Below are 10,000 nucleotides of genomic sequence, written 5' to 3' on the forward strand. Positions count from 1 at the left end.
AGAAGAAGGTTAGAGAGAGGCAGGGAGAGAGGAGAGAGAGAGAGAGACGGAGAGAGAAGAAGGTTAGAGAGAGGCAGGGAGAGAGGAGAGAGAGAGAGAGACGGAGAGAGAAGAAGGTTAGAGAGAGGCAGGGAGAGAGGAGAGAGAGAGAGAGACGGAGAGAGAAGAAGGTTAGAGAGAGGCAGGGAGAGAGGAGAGAGAGAGAGACGGAGAAAGAAGAGAGAGGGAGAGGGAGTGAGAGAGACGGAGAGAGAAGATGGTAAGAGAGAGGGAGAGAGAGAGAGGAGAGAGAGAGAGGATAAGAGAAAGAGAGAGAGAGACGGATGGAGAAGAGGGTAAGAGAAAGGGAGGGAGGGAGAGAGAGAGAGAGAGAAACAGAGAAAGAAGAGGGTAAGAGGGAGAGAGAGAGAAGAGGGTAAGAGAGATAGAGGGAGAGAGAGAGGAGAGAGACAGAGAGAGAAGAGGGTAAGAGGGAGAGAGAGAGAAGAGGGTAAGAGAGAGGGAGGGAGAGAGAGAGGAGCGAGACAGAGAGAAGAGGGTAAGAGGGAGGGAGAGAGAAGAGGGTAAGAGAGAGGGAGGGAGAGAGAGAGAGAGAGAGACAGAGAGAGAAGAGGGTAAGAGGGAGAGAGAGAGAAGAGGGTAAGAGAGAGGAGGGGGAGATATGAGAGAAAGAGAGGGAGAGAGAGACAGAGAGAGAAAAGGGTAAAAGAGAGGGAGAAGGGAGAGAGAGACAGACAGAGAGAGAAGAGGGTAAGAGAGAGGAGGGGGAGATATGAGAGAGAGAGGGAGAGAGAGACAGAGAGAGAAGAGGGTAAAAGAGAGGGAGAAGGGAGAGAGAGATATAGACAGAGAGAGAAGAGGGTAAGAGAGAGAGAAAGAGAAGAGGGTAAGAGAGAGGAGGGAGAGAGAGACATAGAGAAGAGGGTAAGAGAGAGGCGGAGAGAGAGGGGAGAGGTTGGGAGGTGGGGGGGGGGGTCGGTGGTGATGAGTGGAACGCATAAAACACACAACTAGTTGATATTCATATAAACAGAGTCAGTTTAATGTCACAACAAATATTGTACTTGTAGAAAAATGTGCGGGAGACTAACACACACACACAACTAATTTACATTCATATAAACAGATTCAGTTTAGTATGAACTCTACAGTGGAACAACGAAGAGCAGACTACCTACGCAAGAAAACCGCTACATACAATATCGAATATCCACATAATAATATAATGATACAACTAATCTCCTCCTCCTCGTAATTCTTCTTCTTCTTCTCCTCCGCCTCCTCTCCTCCTCCTCATCATTCTACTACTACTATTTCTTCTTTTCCCTAAACTCTGCAAAGAGTCATTGGGGCACAACACAGAAGAACTGTTCACCAGATTCTCTGTTCTCCAGGTATGTCGGTTGTGTGTCAAAGCCGAGGTGTTTGCGAGTGGCTTTCCTGCCCTGTCCATTCTGAAATCTTGTCAATCGTGTTTCTTCTTCTTCTTCTTCTTCTTCTTCTTCTTCCCCGTCTTCCTCACTCAACAGTTCCTTCGAGGATTGTTTTAGCAAGGCCACTGAATCTGGTTACATGGCCACATCATCGTAGTGTTCTTTCCTTAATCAATGTCATCAGATCTTAATGGTTATGGCTCAGTGTGTTGCTTGGTGGTTTGGTGCACATCCTCAACCTCAACCTCAGGCCCATAACTACAAAGTAGTCGTTGGGGGAAGCCTGAGGACCGCAGACGCAACCTCCCTTCTCCATCTGTCTCTGTGGGCAGCCGCTGGCAGCAGCTCACGTGTGTGGAGTCCGGTCCATTGTTTGAGGTTCTCATGCCAGTTCTTCCGCTGTCTTCCTCTTCTTCTCCCGCCCTCGATGGTGCCTTGCATGATTGTTTTGGACAAGCTGGTGTACATGCTCGTCGGTAAATGATACAGAGCAGAAATGAACATCGCTGCCGTTTAAATGGAACAAAACAACAGGTATTGAACAAATGGATTCACGTATACATGAAAATTAATGAGGTCCGGCCCCTTCCATCCACCCCCCCCAGATACCCTTACCCCATAACACAGCCGCAGTCCTCATGTCTGCAGTGCTCAGGGAGCTACCTGTAGTAGGTCGCCAAGAGGCCACTCGCCAGAGGAGGCCCTGCGCTGCTGAGCGTCCTTCTCACTGTACGTCATTCCAATCCACTTGTTGTTGTTGTGTCCCATCTTCTGCACCATGTCAGCGGAACCACAGCCACACCCGGACCCCTCTGTCTCAGTCCCAGCGTCGACAGTCCACGAGGAACTATGGACGTTAGGTCGCCAGGAGGCCGCAGACCAGAGGAGACCCTGCACTGCTGCTGAGTCACCTCGGTGGTGTTCAGTATAGCTAAGCTCTAAGCGCGTTGGGTTACGCTGCTGGTCAGGCATCTGCTTAGCAGATGTGGTGTAGCGTATATGGATTTGATGGAACGCAGTGACGCCTCCTTGAGCTACTGAAACTGATACTGATCAGTATAGCGCCTGTTCTGATTCAACATTTCTCAAAAGTTTGACTTGAAAAAAATAAAACTGAGCGTCTAGCTATTCGTATGATACGATTAACCGCGGTCCCCTGTGCAGCACGCACTTGACGCACTGGTAAAGGACCCATGGCAACATCAGTGTTGTCCTCTGGCAAAATTCCGAAGAAATTCACTCTGATAGAAACATATATATGCATGCATTCAAAGCCTGATAAAGCGCCTTGGGTTATGGATTATGCTGCTGATCAGCATCTGACTAGCAGATGTTGTGAAGCGTATATGGATTTGTCCGAACGCAGTGACGCCGCCTTGAAAGAAACTGAAATTGAACCTGCTAGCAGAGTGCAGTCCCCTGGTGTTGCAGACCTACTCGTCCCCAAAGGGCTGGTCCAAGACGAATTTCTTCATCATGTCTAAGGTCCTTTCTGGTTGGTCGTACGGAGCCATGTGACCGCTGTTCCGTATGACCACCTGTCACGTGACACACACACCCACAAAAACAAGAAAGTTGATTTCTTGTAACAGCCTTGGTGCATTCTGCGAGAAGGGGAGTAGACAAAGAGACAGAAAGACAGAGAGACAGAGAGTCGAAGAACACTTCCTAGACATGTATCAACAGGAGTCGTTCGCTGGCCTGGTCGTAATGGGTTGAAGTCGTCACGTGTCAGTGAATGTCTTTTTTTGTGTGTGTGTTGTGGCTTGGAGCTGAATTATGTATATCTGTATATCTGTCCGGGAGGGATTCGTTGAATGCGGTTTGTAGTAGTAGTAGTAGTAGTAGTAGCTGTTGTTGTTGTTTCCTAAACTACAAGCGATATTAAGTTGGTTGGCACTTCATTCCATGTCCGGTTTCTAAATTTCTTCACTGCGTGTTTATGTGTGGTTGTGCGTGCTTGAGTGCGCGCACGCGCGTGTGAGTGTGTGTGTGTGTGTGTGTGTGTGTGTGTCCGTGCGTGCATGTGTGCGTGAGTGTTATTTTCTTTCTTTTGTTTTGTGAGTGTGTGTGTCATTGTGTTCTTACATGCTTTGTGTTTGACTGACGTGTAATTGTGAAGCGAGCTCTTTGAGAGGTTTGAAAGCGCCATATAAATGTAGCAGCAGCAGCAGCAGCAAGAAAAGTTTGAACGGGTGATCATTCATCTGATTTTTCACAATAAAACGAAGTCTGAAACTTTCTTACCCGGGTGAAGTTTCTGATGGTGACGAACCACCCTGCCAGTTCACCGTTGACTCGCCAGATCTGTCTCTCGTGCTGCCGGTACTCCTCCTGCCCCGCCCACTGCACGTGGTCCAGGAAGGCTTCTGTCATGGGGACGTTGACCACCACGTCCAGGTTCCCGGAGTAATGCAGCACCTGGACACAGGGCAGAGAGATGTACAGTTTGATTACCTGGATAGCACAGCACACACCTTCACACACCACAATACAACACTATACTACACCACACCATACCACACCACACATCACACCTTGTAGTGATCCATGAGGAAGCCATTCTCCCTGTTGGTGTGCAGGAGGATATGGATGTCACCATCCAGTTTTCCGACACACCTTCACACAGCTCACTACACACCACGCCATACCACACCACGCCATACCACACCACACCACACCACACCACACCACACCTTGTAGTGATCCATGTGCAGGAGGATATGGATGTCACCATCCAGTTTTCCGACACACCTTCACACAGCTCACTACACACCACGCCATACCACACCACGCCATACCACACCACACCACACCACACCACACCTTGTAGTGATCCATGAGGAAGCCGTTCTCCCTGTTGGTGTGCAGGGGGATATCACCATCCAGTGTCCTGCAGACCTTCAGAGAGCTGAGCGGTTTTCGGGCAGTGGGAGCGAAGCCCACGTGCAGCTTGACCCTGGCCGCTGTGGACAGCATGAACCTGTTCACCCCCTCCAGGGACCCTTCGTTGGAGGCCTGGACAACCCGTACATCGTCATCATCATCATTATCATTATCATCGTCATAATCATCATCATCATCTTCTTCTTCTTCGTCGTCGTCGTGGTCGTCATCTTCTTCTTCGTCGTCGTCATCATCATCATCTTCGTCATCGGCGTCGTCATCTTCATCATAATCTTCATCGTCATCTTCTTCTTCGTCGTCATCGTCATCTTCTTCTTCGTCGTCGTCATCATCATTATCATCATCGTCGTCGTCATCATCATAATCATCATCGTTACCATCATCGTCATCGTCATTGTCGTCGTCATCGTTGTCATCATCATCATCATCATCATGCATGTATACAATCCTTTCAAAGCGCTTCATAATAAACGTCATGAAGACACAAAGCACACAAACATGCACATACGCACGCACGAACGCACGCACGCACGCACACACACACACACACAGAGTTTGCTTCTTACATTGTAATCAGTTCCCACTCCTTTAGACAAGGATTTTTTCCTCCAGAATCACTCGATGTAAATACTCCTCCCTCCTCCCCACTCCCTCCCTCCCTCTCTCTCTCTCGCTGTGTGTGTGTGTGTGTGTGTGTGTGTGTGTGTGTGGCCATGCGTGTGTGAGCTTGGCTACAAATGCAGCAGCAGTAATGAAGCCCACCACCCCAGACAGCCAACAGCAGAGTACAGGTGTGCACGCACCTGTCTGCCCAGCAGGTGGTCGAAAGAGTCGATGCCCAGCTTGTTGCCCAGCCCCACGTAAACCTGGATCAGGTAGGTCTGAAACACGATGGTACTCAGTGCTCAGCAACACTCACAGGACCCCCACATCAAACATGACACCCCCGGACACTTCCATTGTTTTCTTCTTCTTCTTCTTCTTCTTCTTCTTCGTCTTCTTCATATTCCTTCTTCTTCTTCTTATCATTATTATAATGATTATTATCATCATCATCATTGTGATTATCATTGCTTTTATCATCATAATCGTCGTCGTCATTATTGTTGTTTTCATTATTATCATCACAACATTGCTGTCATTATTGTTATCATCATTGTTATTATTATTGTTGTTCTTCTTCTTCTTATAGCAGCTGTTAAAATTAGTAGTGGTAGCAGTAGTAGTACTGTTGTTGTTACTGTTGTTGTTTTGTTGTTATCATTATTATCATTGTTATCATCAGTAGTGGAAGTAATGGTAGTTGTTGTTGTAGTAACAGTAAAAAAAAAATTTTTTTGCGCAAAATTACACAGCACTACGCGATTTATAATGCCACTGTAAAGGTTGATTATACATGTACAAAGCCCCACATAAGAATAGAATGACGATCAATATATTCAGAATAAGGTCACGCATTCACAACCCCATCCATAAGATATCCAGGAATACACAGACGCAGACACAGACAGACAGACAGACACACACACACACACACACACACACACACACACACACACACACACACACACCTGCAATCAGCTGCAAAAATACTAAACATAGAGGAGCATTATGTCGATTGCGAATAAGTGCACATGAGCTTGAAATTGAGCGAGGACGTCTGTACAGCTTACCTCAGAAAGACCGGCTATGTAAAGCATGTGGAGTTATAGAGGATAAACTGCAATTTCTGGACAAGTGTAGTGCGTACTCTCACCTGAGATTTCGCCTACTTGTGACAGTTAATTCCCAGTCTTCGAATCATTGGCCAGATGGCACTGGCAACACAATAATCCACAGGCCGAGTTCTCTGTTGCCATTAAGTTATTTCCAACCAGAAGTGGCAAAATACATATATGAATGCTTTAAAGTTCGCAGTCCATAACTATGTCTTGTGGAATATCCTGCATGTGCTCACAACTTATTGCTTTTGCTTTTTGTTTGTTTGTTGTCTTTAGTCTATAGTGTCCATAATTCCTATGATCGGTCTTACGACAATTAAATGAGTTCTGAGTTCTTAGTTCTGGGTTCCTCCCCCCCCCCCAAACACACACACACACAACCAAAGGCGCGCGCAAAATGGAATGGGGAATGAGGCATTTGTATTCATACAGACAGACAGACAGAGGGGCAGACAGACAAACAGACAGTCTGGCAGACAGGTACATAGACAGACAGACAGGCAAACAGTCTAACAGACAGGTCTAACAGACAGACACATAGACTGAGATACAGACAGGCAGACATATTAACGGTCTGATAGGTACATAGACACAGAGACAGACAGACAGTTTAACAGTCTGACAAACAGGTACATAGACAGGTAGACAGACAGGTAAACAGTCTGACAGACAGGTACACAGACAGAGAGACAGACAGGTAGACAGGTTAACAGTCTGTCAAACATGTACATAGACAGACAGATAAACAGTCTGACAGACATGTACATAGACAGAGACAGACAGACAGGTAGACAGGTTAACAGTCTGTCAAACATGTACATAGACAGACAAACAGACAGGCAGACAGGTTAACGGACAGACTGACAGACAGGTCCATAGACAGAAATGTACAGAGAGAGAGAGACAGGTAGACAGACAGACAGACACACAGAGGGAAGGGGATGGAGACAGGTGGGTGTGATGCTCACAAACACAAACAGGCAGACAGATACACAGACAGACAGACAGACAGACAGACAAAGGGGTGGGGAGACTGACAAAATCGATCTTTCCCTGGAAAGCCTTGATCAGTTCCTCCTTTAACTTCAGGCGGTGAGTGTCGGAGATCAGTCCTGTGTGGTACAGGAAGTCTGGAAACACCGGCATCATCTGCACACACACACACACACACACACACACACACACACACACACACACACACACACACACACACACACACACACACACACACACACACACACACATAGACACACACACACACACACATGGTCACACACACACACACACACACACACACACACACACACATAGCCACACACACACACACACACACACACACACACATGGTCACACACACACACACACACACACACACACACACACATGGTCACACACACACACACACACACACACACATGGTCACACACACACACACACACACACACATGGTCACACACACACACACACATGGTCACACACACACACACACACACACACATGGTCACACACACACACACACATGGTCACACACACACACACACACACACACATGGTCACACACACACATGGTCACACACACACACACACACTCATGGTCACACACACACACACACACACACACACACACACACGGTCACACACACACACACATGGTCACACACACACACACACACACACACACACACACACATGGTCACACACACACACACACACACACACATGGTCACACACACACACATGGTCATACACACAAACACACACACACATGGTCACACACACACACACACACACACATGGTCACACACACACACACACACACACACACACACACACACACACACACATGGTCACACACACACATGGTCACACACACACACACACACACACACATGGTCAAACACACACACACACACACACACACACACACACACATGGTCACACACACACACATGGTCACACACACACACACACACACACATGGTCACACACACACACACATGGTCACACACACACACATGGTCACACACACACACACACACACATGGTCACACACACACACACACACACACACACACACACACACACACATGGTCACACACACACACACACACACACACACACACACATGGTCTCACACACACACACTCATGGTCACACACACACACACACACACACACACACACACACACATGGTCACACACACACACACACACACACACACACACATGGTCACACACACACACACACACACACACACACACACACACACACACACACACACACACACACACACACACACCATCGCTGGTGAGGGTTAAAACATCGGAAGGAGAGGATTGGGCCCCGCCTGCCTATGCCTAGCCCTAGACACAGAGGATATGAATTCGCTGCTCTGATGGCTCTAAATGACTGTGGGATCGTTAAGCTAAACAGGTATATGAGAAGTTGTTGGGAGGTGTAGAAATGGACTGATAACACTTGTAGTTCGCCTTGAGAAGTGTGGCGGATGTTTTTTTGTTGTTGTTTTTTTTTTTGGTTTTGTTTTTGTTTTTCTCCAACAGACATTGATAGCGTTTCTTGAATCCTATTTTTAGGAAAAGGGAGATAATTCATTGACCTGGATACTCCCCACAATAATGTTTTGCAAAACACTAGAAAAAGGAAAGAGGGACGTGGGGGGGGGGGAGAGGTAGGGGGGGCCCGGGGGGGGAAGTGACAGAGCAAGAGGAAGGATGGGAGAGGGGGATAAAGGACAGAGAGAGAGTGGGGGGGGGGGGGCGGGCGGAAAGCGGGAGAGACTGAGGGTGAGAAGAAGAAGAAGAAGAAGGAGAGAGAGAGAGAGAGAGAGAGAGAGAGAGAGAGAGACAAAAGAGGTGTGGAGAAGAGAGAGATAGGGAGAGAGAGAGACGAAGAGATACGGGAAGGGAGAGGGAGAAGAAGAGAGAAGGATAAAGGGACAGAGACAGAGAAGATACAGAGGGAGAAAGAGGGAGAGAGAAAAATAGGGGTAGGGTGTGGAGGAGGAAGGGAGGAGGAGATAGGGGGAGAGAGAAGGGGGACAGAGAGGAGGGAGAGAGAGAGGGAGAGAGAGGGGGGAGAGAGAGGAGAAAGAGGGAGAGAGAAAAATAGGGGTAGGGTGTGGAGGAGGAGGGGAGGAGGAGAGAGAGAGGAGGAGGAAAGAGATAGTGGAGAAGAGAAAGAAGGGGGAGAGAGGGAAAGAGAGAAGGGGAGATAGAGAGGGGGAGAGAGAGGGGAGAGGGAGAGAGAGGGGGAAGAAGGGGAAGGGGGAGAGAGGAGGAGAGGAGAGAGGAAGAAGGGGGGAGAGAGAGGAGAGAGGGGAGAGAGGGGAGGTGGAGGAGGAGGGAGAGAGAGGGGGAGAGAGAGAGAGGGGGAGATAAAGGGGAGAGAGAAGGGGTCAGAGAGAGGAGAGAGAGCGGAGAGAGAGGGGGAGGAGGAGAAGAGGGAGAGAGAGGGAGGGGGGAGGAGGAGGAGAGGAGAGAAGGGGAGAGAGAGAGAGGGGGAGAAAGGAGAGGGAAGAGAGGGGGGGAAGAGGAGGGAGAGAGGGGGAGAGAGAGGAGAAGAGGGAGAGAGGGAGGGTGGAGAGGAGGAGAGAGAGGAGAAGGAGGAGCAGGAGAGAGAGAGAGGGGAGGGGAAGAGAGAGGGAGAGAGGGAGAGAGAGGAGGGGAGGGGAGAGGGGAGAGAGAGGGGAGAAAGGGGAGAGAGGAGAGAGAGAGGAGAGGAGAGAAAGAGAGGGGAGAGATAGGGGAGAGAGAGAGGAGAGGAGCGTGGGGGGGGGTAAAGTTGGGGTGTAGGAGGAGACACAGAGAGAGAAATAGGCAGACAGACATATAGAGACAGACAGACATATTTTGCATGTGAGCAATATAAATGGATAGACAGATGGATATATTTATTAATTCATAGATAGATAGATAGATA

The 10,000-nt window shown here is 48.4% G+C and overlaps 1 protein-coding gene across 1 annotated transcript in view; it reads right to left on the reverse strand.

Annotated features, from left to right (window-relative positions):
- Positions 1-1,044: 1,044 nt before the first annotated feature.
- LOC143299538 (venom serine carboxypeptidase-like) overlaps positions 1,045-10,000 on the reverse strand; it is a 29,403-nt gene continuing 20,447 nt past the window's right edge. The window contains exons 9-13 of the mRNA XM_076612808.1: positions 7,100-7,210; positions 5,144-5,221; positions 4,260-4,451; positions 3,681-3,854; positions 1,045-2,971 (exon numbers count right to left, since the gene is read on the reverse strand). Coding sequence (XP_076468923.1) covers positions 2,867-2,971; positions 3,681-3,854; positions 4,260-4,451; positions 5,144-5,221; positions 7,100-7,210 — 660 coding nt within the window. The 3' untranslated portion in view covers positions 1,045-2,866. The remainder of the gene's footprint in view (positions 2,972-3,680; positions 3,855-4,259; positions 4,452-5,143; positions 5,222-7,099; positions 7,211-10,000) is intronic.

Source organism: Babylonia areolata, chromosome 25, assembly GCF_041734735.1.
Source record: "Babylonia areolata isolate BAREFJ2019XMU chromosome 25, ASM4173473v1, whole genome shotgun sequence".
Lineage (NCBI taxonomy): Eukaryota > Metazoa > Mollusca > Gastropoda > Neogastropoda > Buccinidae > Babylonia > Babylonia areolata.